The sequence below is a fragment of the Poecilia reticulata genome, chromosome 5 (genome assembly GCF_904066995.2).
Source record: "Poecilia reticulata chromosome 5, P_reticulata-male-v2, whole genome shotgun sequence".
In the NCBI taxonomy this organism is placed as follows: Eukaryota; Metazoa; Chordata; class Actinopteri; order Cyprinodontiformes; family Poeciliidae; genus Poecilia; species Poecilia reticulata.
The window spans coordinates 16,166,787-16,180,798 of record NC_088834.1 but is presented as its reverse complement, the minus strand read 5'-3'; the positions used below and the strand labels follow the sequence as shown (position 1 = coordinate 16,180,798).

Below are 14,012 nucleotides of genomic sequence, written 5' to 3'. Positions count from 1 at the left end.
TAGTTTCCGCTGAGGTCAGCAGCACCTACATGTGTTATACTTTTATAGAACGGCCTCTCAGTTTTCTGTGGGTCCTCAAATGCTGTTAATATATTCTGAGGTTTGTTGTGGTTTTCCTTTTTAGAGCAATGAAACGAGTCAAACCAACATGTGACCCTCACAGTCTCATCTCTGCTCTGGTGTTTGAAGGACTTTCCTCCATCATGGCGAAAAATATGTTTTTTGTCATCCTCATCTGTAAGTTGTCCTTTATATTCTGTTATCAATCTAGATTTGTAAAATGCATATAAACCAGATTTTTTTTACACTTAAACATTTTGCTGAAGTTTTATTTTAATCTGTGACATTTTTTCCAGTAGGTTCCCGTCATGGGTTCTGGGCTGAAGGTCAGTGACAAAAAACATAAATGATCAAAGTCACTTGACATTATTTCCTTTTTATATTTTATTTAATGTTTCATCTTTCAGGTTTTCCTCCAGTTAATCTAACAGCGAGTCGGTCAGAGATCATAGAGACGGCCTCAGTTATCCTGACCTGTGAGGGTCGGCGTAGTTCACGCTGTTTTTTATACACTCCAAGTGGAGGAACGGTTCAGGACTTCTCCTGTAACCAGACCTTTACTGGAACTGAGCTGCTGCAGATGGCAAAACGTTCTTCACCCGCTGACGTTGGATTGAGGTGCTGCTTCCCCGATCAGCCTGAATCATGTTCTCACTACAGTGACATGATGTCCGTCAATGTACAACGTGAGTAATACTACCTTTTAGTTTTTGACCATTGGTTAATTTTTCTGTACTAAGTGAAGTTACTTGGTATAATTAAAACTTTACAAACAATACCAGATTTAATATTTAATAAGGTCATTTTGACAAAAGGTTTCTTGTATAGATTTTGCAGATTCATTTTCTGTTATCATAATTATTTACATTTTGTCATTTTAGAACCACAAACTTTCATATGTATTTATTTTATTGTGAACATTTTTAATAGTCCAGCCTATGTAGTGAATAATCTGAAAGTGAAAATTATATATATATATATATATATATATATATATATATATATATATATGTGTGTGTGTGTATTTTTTTTTTACCAATAAGTCTTAAAACTCTGGGTTGTTTAATACAATATAACACCTGAACTATTACTTCAAGCCACTAGACCACTTTTATGGCCGTAAAAACTCCAGCCCCTGCAGACCGCTTCTGGTACCATGATAGGAAGCCAGCTGTGTTACAAGCCCAGTTGTGTTATTTGTATAATCTGACTTTATTGTTACTTATTGCAAAGTCACAGCTGCATCCAAGCCTCACATCACCAAGTTCAACCCAAACACTTGACTGCAGTGATGTGAACCAAGATGGATGCCAGAGTTTAGAGATGTTGCCCGTCTAATTTCAGCTTGACAGCACACAAGTAAGTTTGTTTTTTAATTTGCAGCTGTTCCTGCACCTGAATTTACCGTGAATCCAGCAGTGATCACAGAAACGGACACAGTCACACTGACCTGCACGGCTCCTTCATCTGTTTCTGTCTCTACGTGTTATTTATTCATTCTGTTTGAATCAAGAGGATTTGAGAGAAACATTTCCTGTCATCAGACGCTAAGAGGAGCTGAACTGCTACAAATGGTAAACATGGAAAGTCGAAGACTTCCTGCTGAGGTTAAAGTGAACTGTCGGTACAGAACTGAACCCGGACAGGTGCCTTCTGAATATGGGAATCCATCATCCATCCTCATTCAAGGTAAGTGACCATCTATTGATCAGTGATTATTGTATCCCAACATAATAACACAAAAATATATTCTGCTGTAAATATTTGTTTCAGATGAAGCAGAGAAAAAATCTGATTTAACAACCTTCATTCCCAGCAGAACTTCAACTGGACTCACAAGCAGAACAGGTGTCGTTCTGGTTCCACTTTGACCTCTCCTTTCCTTTCATGCTCTTATGAATAATGATAGATTTTATTTTTTTAATTGCTTTATTGCATTAAACCTATAAATATAATAAAAGTAAATATTATCCTCATTCATGTGATTTTTTAAAATCTCCTTTTAGAATCAAACAATAATCCGACTGATGGCTTTTCTTTAAATAAAGTCTCATCCTCATCATTGCTTGGTAAGTATGTGTTCACATAAACGTCAGAACATAAAGTGAAACTTAAGTTTAGTCCATTTACCATTTCAGTAAGCTGACTTTGAATTCAGTTTTATGGCAGTCAAATTTCTTCCCTTTTTATTTACATGTTATCTTTTTGCATAAACATTATAACTAAGGCTGCTGTAAAATAATATTCTAGTAATCGAGTACTCTATTGATTATTATTACGATTAATCGAGTAATCGGAAAAATTGAAGTCTTTCTCTCTGAACTGCCCACCCGTTCCGGGAGGAGAAAGTCTGTCGTACTCCAAGCATTGCACCAGTCAATTCAAGAATGTTTATTGGTCCCCCAAACATGATAAAAACCCATTAAAATTGGACGTTATGCTGCTAGCAGTTAGTGCTTTGCAACAACTCATAGGAGGAAATGAGCGCATGCTGTACGTATTTTGTCTAGTTTGACTTATTTTGACTGTGTATCTTTTCAACAGATTTGCAGATTCTGAAAGTATTACTTGTGGCTTTGACTGGTTTTGGATCAGTCCTCGGCATAATTTTTCTGTTTTTAACATTTGTGATCCGCCAGAGAGCAGGTGAGAACATATTTCTTTTATATCATATCTATAGGTTTGCTTGGATATAAACAATACACCATTTTCAGTTTTCATGTTAAGCTAATTTTCATGTAGAGACACAGTATCAACCAAAAATACAGAAATTACGGATTAAATAAAATGCAAAACTTTATTTGGGTGCCGCTAAAGCAAAAAGTATGTCGTCCCCTACTTCTTAGCCAAAATTTTGCATCCTACAGATAATAAGTAACACATCAGTAAATTAATTACAGATACTTCTGACCTCAACTTTTTTATGTGAAGAATTAGCTTCCTATGTGCGTGTCTTTGAATCTTAGATGATTATCCAGATTTCTGAAGATGGGTCATGGACTCATCTTTAAGTCAAGACATACTGCTGTGACTACAAAAGATTCACTAATGAAGAATCAGGATCATAAAGTAGCCTGAGTCTTAGAGAAAATGTTTGATTTGAGCTCAGATTGAATTGCCAAGCAAATTTAGAGATTTTCTGTGAAACCTGTAAATCTGGTGACCAGCTACAGAAAATGTCTCATCCCTCTGCTTGTTGAAAAAAGTTTCTGCACCAAGTTCTATGTATTTTGCTAAAATCTAAGAACAAGTAAATTACAATCTCTTTTCATAGGAAAAAGGGAAAAATCATTGCCCATTTTATATCTGACACAACATGTTACAGTTGCAGAGAATGAGTAAGTTTTTATATTTGCGTTCTTGTTTTACACTTTATAGGTGATCGAAAGGACACAAGAGAACCCGGAAAAGTGGTAATTAAATAATGTTATATTATCCAAATGAAAAATATATGTATATGTACCTGAGAGTATCAGAAAATGGTCACACCAAACATATCCTCTGTTCTGGTGTCCAAATAATTCAGTTTTAGACTCAGCTGTCTAAATCTTTTCTGGTTTTTGTTCTGGACTTCCAGGCTTTAAATGTTTCCTCAGACAACTCAATAAAACCCTCTAAAAACTAAATATATTCAGTGTAAACATGGAAAAACTTCTTGAAGTGCTGAGTTATCATGAATTCATCAAACCTCCTATTAAACATGTGATTTTAGCCAATATAAATCAGAATAAATGTGGGAGTCACCTAATGGATTACCCAACAGAAGATGTAATTTTTTCTTACCTTTTGATGAAAAAAATTACATTTCCATTTTTTGGGGGGGATTTAATCTAGATTTATTTTTAAAGCATTGTTTACATTTCTATTTAACATCCACGAGAGCTAAAATTGTTGAAAAACTTACAGCTTATAGCAGCATATAGTATTTTTTTTCCAAATGAATGTATTCTCATCTGTAAGTTAAAATATTTCACCTAATGGCATTCACCAGCTGCTGAATTCTGAGTTAACCTGTATGCTAGCACGCCACAATTTTCATTTCCATTAATGTAGAATCAGATACTTTATCTGTGCACAGTTTCCTCTTCATATATTTCTTATTAACGATTCTATTTTCTCTCAATTAATAAAAAGGTACCTTCATGTAATCTTGAACCTTACATGATTACCAACATAGCTGATTCCTCTTGTGATGGTAAGGCGCTTTTTTACTTTTGTCTTTACTGAAGTGGGATGTTAAAGCATGTTTTTATGCATCACCCTCAATACTTATTGGCACTTCTGGTAAACATGTCTAAAATCTTAATAGGAGTAAAAAAAATCCCACATGGGTATACAGATGGCTTTATTTGATTATAATATTTGCAATCACATTACAAATATGATTAGTGCAATAAGGTTTTGAAGACTTTTTAGACATCCTACATAACCATTGGAGCCATTGTGGAGGGTGATTATCTTTTTTACTTTATCGGATTTTGCTAAAAAAATAATTAAATCAAATGCAATATTTTTCTTTTGCAAATAGTCAATATCTAAAAAAAGCTACTTCCTTAAAAAATATTTCTTTTTGTTACAGATCTGGCAGTGCAAATCATGCAAGAGACCAAAACTGATGATGTACGTCTGACTCAGCAGATAATCTGCCATGCAGTTTATCTTCCAGCTGCGGTTGATGCTTTTATTTTCTCCTTGCAGCCTGACGACCTTTACCACACTTACTCCACCATCCCTGATTAGCCTGCTGGTCCAAACTAGATGTTCTACGATAATTAGTTGAAATAATTTCTTTTCTATCTATTATTGTAAATAAGAGAGCAAACTAATTTTTAAAGTGTATAATTTAGAGCTGATATTTCATCCTCCAAAGTTGCATTTTTTTTCCTTTTCTGAGATTAGGTTACAGTTTATGCATTTATGCTAAATTTATTGAAGTTAAATTTTCCTCCGTCTTGTACTTCTTGTTCAACTGTAATTTCTTGTTTAGTTTTTAGATCTGCACAACCATTTTTTTTTAAAATATTTTCTGTTGAATCTGTTATAATTCAGTTTATTTTTGTCTTTTTAATAATTGCACATAAACCTGATGACATGCACAAAGAGGAAGCAGCACTATGTGTAAAGAAGGAAAATATTTATTTAGGTTTTGCGAGTATTTGTCTTACTTTCTCAAAGTTGAAATCAGTCATTGCTTAAAAGGTAAGATTGGGAGTGCAACCTCTCAATTTAGGTTGCACTAAATTGCACAGACAATTTTTCTCATCAAGTCTGATACCACCATGTTTTACCATGAAGGGAATTCTGTTTATATATATATATATATATATATATATATATATATATATATATATATATTTATTATTTTTTTTATTTAATTTAACCAAATCTGATGATTTTTTTTCTTCAAAATTGCTGAATTTTCGCATTTTCCCATTCAAATGCTCGGAAGTGAAGCCGGTGAGGCAGCAGGGAGCTGAGCCTCACCTGGGATTGCGCAACCTCTCCCTAACTGCACCAGTTGCCATTCTATGAGAGCATGCTCCTCCTGTCTGAACGTCGCCAATAAAATGGTTAAAAACCTATAATGTATGAACTGATTTTCAATAATTTAGCTTATGCATTTAATGTACTGTGTTTTTATTGTCACCAACTGTGTGTACCGTGTTTCGTGTGCTGAGGAGTGATCAGAAACGGCAGAGAATAGATTAAAGGTGAGGCAGGCAGTTCTCGTGTCTCATTGCTGAGTTCATAAACTCAGACACTGTGACTCCACAACTGCAGAGTAAGAGACAGTAACAGCGAGCTAGCCATACAGTAGCTGCGCTGATACAGAGAGCGAGAAAGACATGACTTTGAGTTGTACTTTAACGGTTTGTCCCTTTGCTGTTAAGCACAGCACAAAATTAATATCTACATGTCTAAGTTTGAGGTAACGAAATTATTCTGTGGTGGCGGCGCAGCTATGGAGGGCATGTAAAGGAATAGCCTTTTTGCCCTCCAGCATTGTACGCATGCGCAAAATTTTCTTATGTAAACAATAACATGCAGGGGGTCTTGATTTGTAAATCCGATTATCATTAAGTCGGTGCCTCACCAGCTATGAACCTCACCGCACGTTACTGATCTCTCTGTCTCTCTATGAGAGAGACATTGAGAGAGAGTGTGTGTTATAGATAGATAGATAGATAGATAGATAGATAGATAGATAGATAGATAGATAGATAGATAGATAGATAGAATTTACAACTAGACACATATGGAGGACCAAAACCGACATAATAATTAAAAAATAAATATAGAAATAAAATAATAAATATATAAACAGGAGCTGTCTTCTATGTCTCCTATTCTCCTATTGGCCAATAGAGCACGTACGCACACACACATACTATGTATATATATACTGCTAAAAAAAAAATTGCTACATCCACCACAATGGCTTTCCTCTGTTCTTTATCCACCACCACAATGTCCGGTTGGTTCGCCATTACCATCTTGTCTGTCTGGATCTGGAAGTCCCACAGGATCTTAGCTCGGTCATTCTCCACCACTTTTGGGGGTGTTTCCCACTTTGATCTCGGGGCTTCCAGTCCATATTCTGCACAGATGTTCCTGTACACTATGCCCACCACTTGGTTATGTCGTTCCATGTATGCTTTCCCTGCCAGCATCTTGCACCCTGCTATTATGTGCTGGACTGTCTCAGGGGCCTCCTTGCACAACCTACACCTTGGGTCTTGTCTGGTGTGGTAGATCTGAGCCTCTATTGCTCTGGTGTTTAGGGCCTGTTCCTGGGCGGCCAGGATGAGAGCCTCTGTGCTGTCCTTGAGTCCATATATATATATATATATATATATATATATATATATATATATATATATATATATATATATATAAATTCCCTTCTCACCCTCTGCGGGTGATATCTCTCTCTCTTTCATCCTCTGAGCTCGGGTCCTCTACCAGAGGCCTGGGCGCTTGATGTTTCTGCACAGTATCTTGTCTGTGCCTAGTACTGCACATTTCTGGACTGATCAGACACCTGCTCCAGATTGGTGGTGACTGCCCCGAAGGCCCTGATGACCATATATATGGATGGATATATAAAAATTGCTTCTTTGTGTTCTTTGGAGTTTCTGTGCCGATTAATTTTTTGCAAAGCAATAAAAGCTGAGTAGCTCTTGCATTGTTACAAAATAAAGCTGTATTTCCTCCCTCAGCCCACTGGCTGCAATGTTGACACCTTGAGATGCAATGAGACCTAAATTCTGAACATCATGGCATGGAGTGCATCCCAGTTTTTTATGTCTGGCATATAACCATTCATTTTAGCTTTTAATATTGATCCTGTGTCCAGACAGAGGGATAATCAGTAGCTTACCATCATGATCTGTTTGTGCTGAAGATCCTGCAGCTTCCACTTCTCTTCCTAACATGATGCCTCCTCACCCTGACTCTCATACTGATAGGAGGAACCACAGAGCTCTGTTATGTTAAAGCTCAACTTCTGAAGCTGGGATGTTTTTCCACCAACAGGTTCCAGAGGAATCACCTCAAACCAGATGTTGGACTGGGTTTTATTTCACTGTCATTTGTGAATGTTAGAGCCTCATCACCATCAATATTTCCACTAAATAAGAGGCCAAAAAAAATAGTTTGATAAAGGATAAGCCTCTCAGACTCTGAGCTCAAAGTGAGATGCCCAAACTACTCTCAAGGAGACTGGTTCCAGAACCAGAGCCATGCGTCGAGGTGAGGCCGACTATTTCTAGCCGGAACCTCTCAGCCTCGCACACCAGCTCCGGTTCCTTCCCCACCAGAGAGGTGACGTTCCACCTCCCAACAGCCAGCTTCTGCAGCCCAGGATCAGACCGCCAGGGTCCCCTCCCTCGGCTGCCACCCATCACACATTGCACCCGACCCCTTTGGCCCCTCCGACAGGTGGTGAGCCCATCGGAAGGGGACCCACGTCTCCTCTTCGGGCTGAGCCCAGCTGGGCTCCATGGGTAAAAGCTCGGCCACCAGGCGCTCGCCATCGTGCCCCACCTCCAGTCCTGGCTCCAGAGTGGGGCCCCGGTGACCTGCGTCCGGGCGAGGGAACACTAAATCCAACGTTGTTACTCATCATTAGGGGTCTTCAGGCTGCACTTAGTCTGGTTCCTCACCTAGGACCTGTCTGCCTTGGGTGACCCTACCAGGGGCATAAAGCCCCAGACAACATAGCTCCTAGGATCATTGGGACACTCAAACCCCTCCACCACGATAAGGTGGTAGTTTAAAGATGCACATTTTCAATGCACAACACAAATATTATGGGAATTGTTTGATATAGTAATTTATTGAGCCTGTTTTAGTCTTTTGCTGTTCAGAATGTTGTCTTCCTCTGATACATCTGGTTATAAATCGTAACTTGAACAACATTAAGTAAGACAATAGAGACTCATCCGCTCATGTTTGCACAGTTGTTAGTTTCCGCTGAGGTCAGCAGCACCTACATGTGTTATACTTTTATAGAACGGCCTCTCAGTTTTCTGTGGGTCCTCAAATGCTGTTAATATATTCTGAGGTTTGTTGTGGTTTTCCTTTTTAGAGCAATGAAACGAGTCAAACCAACATGTGACCCTCACAGTCTCATCTCTGCTCTGGTGTTTGAAGGACTTTCCTCCATCATGGCAAAAAATACGCTTTTTGTCATCCTCATCTGTAAGTTGTTCTTTATATTCAGTTTGAAAATGTATATAAATCAGATATATATATTTTACACTTAAAGAAGTTTATTTTAATCTGTGACTTTTTTCCCAGTAGGTTCCCGTCATGGGTTCTGGGCTGAAGGTCAGTGATAAAAAACATAAATGATCAAAGTCACTTGATTATTTCCTTTTTATATTTTATTTAATGTTTCATCTTTCAGGTTTTCCTCCAGTTAATCTAACAGCGAGTCGGTCAGAGATCATAGAGACGGCCTCAGTTATCCTGACCTGTGAGGGTCGGCGTAGTTCACGCTGTTTTTTATACACTCAAAGTGGAGGAACGGTTCAGGACTTTTCCTGTAACCAGACCTTTACTGGAACTGAGCTGCCGCAGATGGCAAAACGTTCTTCACCCGCTGACGTTGGATTGAGGTGCTGCTTCCCCGATCAGCCTGAATCATGTTCTCACTACAGTGACATGATGTCCGTCAATGTACAACGTGAGTAATACTACCTTTTAGTTTTTGACCATTGGTTAATTTTTCTGTACTAAGTGAAGTTACTTGGTATAATTAAAACTTTACAAACAATACCAGATTTAATATTTAACAAGACCATTTGATTCATTCTCTGTTATTATAATTATTTACATTTTGTCATTGTAGAACCACAAACTTTCATATGTATTTATTTTATTGTGTTTTTTTTAAAGACCAGCCTATATGGTGAATAATTTTAAAGTGAAAATGATAGAAAATGAAATGTTTGGTTTTTTTTACCTATAAAGATTAAACCGCTGGGTTGCTTAATACAAAATATCACCTGAACTGTTGGTTGAAGCCTCTATATCAGCGATGTCAAACTTTTTGCTTTGGGCCAAATCAAGATGCTCCTAAAGGGCTGGTTATGCCAGAATGTATTGATAAAACCTGTTCACAAACTGTTAAAAATATCAATGAATTATTAAAATTAAATACTATTATTGAACATCTTTTCAGTCCCTCCAGAATTTTATGATACTTTTTGTGATTTTTTTTGTAATCAAATTCAAAGTGTTGTAATTTGTAAATATTTGCGCTAATTTATGATGGTAAATGTGACTTTTTATTACTTGCTTTATAGATTGTGGATCATAATCTGACACCAAATAAGCCTGAGGCAGCTTGAATTTGTCGATTAAAGTTACTTGTAAAATGCAACTGTCTTACTTTTCACAAGTAAGAGTTTTTCACAATTTTTGAGAAAAATCTGCAAAAAACTCCCAATTATGTATTAGTGCAAAAAAGTGTGGGGATTTGTGAATTTTCACAATAATTATCAAGAAACTGGAGGAACTGATGTAATTTGGCAGTAAATGCATAAAAACTGCATTGATTTGATTGATAACATAATTTCTAAGCACACTTAGTGTTTAGTCTATAAATCTAGTGGACCACATAAAAATCTATGGTGGGCCGGATTTGGCCCACAAGCCTTGAGTTTGACACCCTAGACCACTTTTATGGCCGTAAAAACTCCACCTCCTGCAGACTGCTTCTGGTGCCATGATAGGAAGCCAGCTGTGTTACAAGCCCAGTTGTGTTATTTGTATAATCTGACTTTATTGTTACTTAGATTATAACAAAGTCACAGCTGCATCCAAGCCTCACATCACCAAGTTCAACCCAAACATTTGACTGCAGTGATGTGAACCAAGATGGATGCCAGAGTTTAGAGATGTTGCCCGTCTAATTTCAGCTTGACAGCACACAAAAGTAAGTTTGTTTTTTAATTTGCAGCTGTTCCTGCACCTGAATTTACCGTGAATCCAGCAGTGATCACAGAAACAGACAGTCACACTGACCTGCACGGCTCCTTCATCTGTTTCTGTCTCTACATGTTATTTATTCATTCTGTTTGAATCAAGAGGATTTGAGAGAAACATTTCCTGTCATCAGACGCTAAGAGGAGCTGAACTGCTACAAATGGCAAACATGGAAAGTCGAAGACTTCCTGCTGAGGTTAAAGTGAACTGTCGGTACAGAACTGAACCCGGACAGGTGCCTTCTGAATATGGGAATCCATCATCCATCCTCATTCAAGGTAAGTGACCATCAATTGATCACTGATTATTGTATCCCAACATAATAACACAAAAATATATTCTGCTGTAATTATTTGTTTCAGATGAAGCAGAGAAAAAAACTGATTTAACAACCTTCATTCCCAGCAGAACTTCAACTGGACCCACAAGCAAAACTTTAACTGGACCCACAAGCAGAACTTCAACTGGACTCACAAGCAGAACAGGTGTCGTTTTAGTTCCACTTTGACCTCTCCTCTCCTTTCACACTTTTATGAACAATGATAGATTTTATTTTTTTAATTGCTGTATTGCAATAAAACTAGAAATATAATAAAAGTAAATATTATCCTCAATCATGTGATTTTTTTAAAATCTCCTTTTAGAATCAAACAATAATCCGACTGATGGCTTTTCTTTAAATAAAGTCTCATCCTCACCATAGCCGGGTAAGTATGTGTTCACATAAACGTCAGAACATAAAGTGAAACTTTAACATTTTATTAAATTCAGTTTGAATTTAATTTTATTGGCAGTCATTTTATTTCACTTTTTACTTGTGTTATGTTTTTGCATAATTATTAAAATGTTTATGTAAAAGCATAAACATTATAGCATAAACATGCCATACAGCTGCATTTTGTCTAGTTTGACTTATTTTGACTGTGTATTTTCAACAGATTTGCAGAATCTGAAAATATTACTTGTGGCGTTTATTGGTTTTGGATCAGTCCTCGGCATCATTTTGTTGCTTTTCACATTCGTGATTTGCCAAATAACTCGTGAGAAGATATTTATTTTACCTTATATCATATTTATAGGTTTGCTAGTGGTGCATTTCTTTGCTAGATGCAAAGCGATACACCATTTTCAGCTTTGAAAATGATGTATTTTCAAGCAATGCACTGCTCATTTTTATGTAGAGACACAATATCAACCAAAAGTCCAGAAATAAAACAATTAAATAAAAAGCAAAACAAGATTTGGATGCCACTCTGCTTGTTGAAAAGTTTCTGCACCAAGTTCTATGTATTTTGCTAAAATCTAAGAACAAGTAAATTACAATCTCTTTTCAAAGAAAAAAGCAAGCATTTTATGTAATTGAATCAATCATTTGCAGATAAGGTAAATGATTACTCATTAACATTTGCAGATTATGAGTAAGTTGTTATATTGTGTTCTTTTTTTCACACTTTATAGATGAACAAGAGGACTCAGAAAAACCTGGAGACGTGGTAACAATATGTATACTTTTGAGTTTATCCATAAAAATAAAAAACACTTAAGATGATCAGTTTCTCTGATTTTACTTTTTATAGGCCTATGTTTGAGTAAAATGAATGTTGTTTTTTTATTCTATGAACTGCTGACAACATGTCTCTGAAATGCCAAGCAAAAATTTTGTATTTATTTACAGAAAATGAGAAATAGCCAAAATAACAAAAAAGATGGAGTGCTTTCAGACCTTAAATAATGCAAAGAAAACAAGTTCATATTCATTTAGAAACAACAATACGGATGTTCAGAAATCAATATTTGGGGGACTAATCATGAGGTTTTCAAAGGGCCTCATTGCAGTGGCCTCTTCATTTTTTTTCCAGAGCTGTACACATACAGACAAAAATTAAAAGACCACCACATTTCATTTTTGCATTTATTTGAACATTTGAACTTCTTCTCAATCACCCAGAAAAAGTTACCTGTTGGGGGTGAAGATGTCTACCAAACAGTGGCCTACATTCTTGTAGCCGACTCTGAAACTGGTGAGCTGCTTATATTTTCTGATAGGAAGTTGCAGTTCCTCTTTGAACAATGTATAAGTTGGTCTCCTGCTTCCTTTATACTTTTTTTTTTTTTAATTCGAGTTTGTAGTTGTTATTGGAGTATTATAAAAATGTTTTGTTGTATTCACACAGGTCATCCTGCTTTCACACCCCAGGACTAAATGGTATTGCTGCAGACTACCATCGTCTTCCAGCCCAATATCTTTGCAATCGAACATGACTCTCCCATGTGATGCTGTTTCGTCTTCTGAGACGCAACCATTTGTGTTTTGCCAATACATTTTAAACCAATTCCCTGTTCAAGACAACCATGCTTGTGTTTCCCTGTTATGATTTGGTTTATTTTTGTCTTTTTAATATTTATATGTAAACTTGACACACACAAAGTGGAAGCAGCACAATGTGTAAAGAAGGAAAATATTTCTTTAGGTTTATTAATCTCTTTTCTTAGACACATGGTTAAGATTACATGGACGTTTCAACAAATTATGGCTGAATATATAAATGTAACATTCTTCAACACACGGCATCTTCATCATGCATTTTTAACTTCTCTCACTTTAATTGAAGAGAAACTGGCAGAACCGTTCAAATAACATTTTTATTTACCGTCTTTAATAATATTTTTTTGACAACAGATATTTTGTTAGAAAAGCAACTCAAATATTCAGGGAAATAAAACAATTGCACATTAAATTATTTTCACCGATTTATAGCCAAAAAGTGTATTTTCCTTATTCTTTCCATAGCTCACAAAAGTGCATTTTACATTCCTTTATCTTTTTCCTCATGACAATGAAACACACATAATATCTTCTTTTGCACAGTGGACTTGTTCAGACTTTGACATTTTTTCCCTCCCATTAATTCAGCACACATTCAGAACAAGACAAACTTTCAGTGTAGTGATTTGCAATGAGCAGAGCAAACTCACCAAGCACACACTCTTATAGTTCACATTATGTTGCGTTTTCTGCAGTAATGGATGTGAGCCTCAGAGCTACTGATAAAGACCTAATAGAGTCTTAGTAGAGTAATGTCTGCTGCAGAGGGGAGCGAAGTCGGTTCTGATCAGTCACGTTCTCTAAGTGTTTCTAAGCGTCTTCTGGTGGATTTGGCTTCAGACGTGCAGCTCATGGTCACCTGCTGACGGTCGCTGCGATCAGAGGCAGCAGATTTACCGCCAGGCAGACGGAGAGGCGACTGGCTGAGCCGCACTCCATGGCATTTTCCTGCAGAAGACACAAACTGCTGTTATACCTCAGTATGTTAGCATAATGTTGAACAGCTTGATGTGTTTTATGTAGCTTCAGAGGTTTCAATGATGCAAACAGTCTGAAAGAAAGTCGGAACATAAAAACAAACATTTTATTGGATTTATTTGTAATTTTTGAAATGGAAGAAAGAAATCGTATG

The 14,012-nt window shown here is 36.7% G+C and overlaps 1 protein-coding gene and 3 long non-coding RNA genes across 4 annotated transcripts in view; 3 read left to right on the top strand and 1 right to left on the bottom strand.

Annotated features, from left to right (window-relative positions):
- Positions 1-373: 373 nt before the first annotated feature.
- On the top strand, positions 374-2,123 carry LOC145551696 (uncharacterized). The gene is made up of 4 exons (XR_014087590.1): positions 374-746; positions 1,444-1,749; positions 1,834-1,908; positions 2,067-2,123. It is a non-coding gene; the product is annotated as an uncharacterized LOC145551696 (long non-coding RNA).
- Positions 2,124-3,332: 1,209 nt separating this feature from the next.
- Positions 3,333-5,349, top strand: LOC145551566 (uncharacterized). The gene is made up of 4 exons (XR_014087434.1): positions 3,333-3,473; positions 4,195-4,255; positions 4,640-4,680; positions 4,759-5,349. It is a non-coding gene; the product is annotated as an uncharacterized LOC145551566 (long non-coding RNA).
- Positions 5,350-10,468: 5,119 nt separating this feature from the next.
- On the top strand, positions 10,469-13,037 carry LOC103465125 (uncharacterized). The gene is made up of 7 exons (XR_533752.2): positions 10,469-10,832; positions 10,917-11,039; positions 11,199-11,261; positions 11,493-11,594; positions 12,013-12,047; positions 12,503-12,575; positions 12,729-13,037. It is a non-coding gene; the product is annotated as an uncharacterized LOC103465125 (long non-coding RNA).
- LOC103465124 (voltage-dependent calcium channel subunit alpha-2/delta-3-like) overlaps positions 13,002-14,012 on the bottom strand; it is a 35,448-nt gene continuing 34,437 nt past the window's right edge. The window contains exon 38 of the mRNA XM_008409722.3: positions 13,002-13,828. Coding sequence (XP_008407944.1) covers positions 13,736-13,828 — 93 coding nt within the window. The 3' untranslated portion in view covers positions 13,002-13,735. The remainder of the gene's footprint in view (positions 13,829-14,012) is intronic.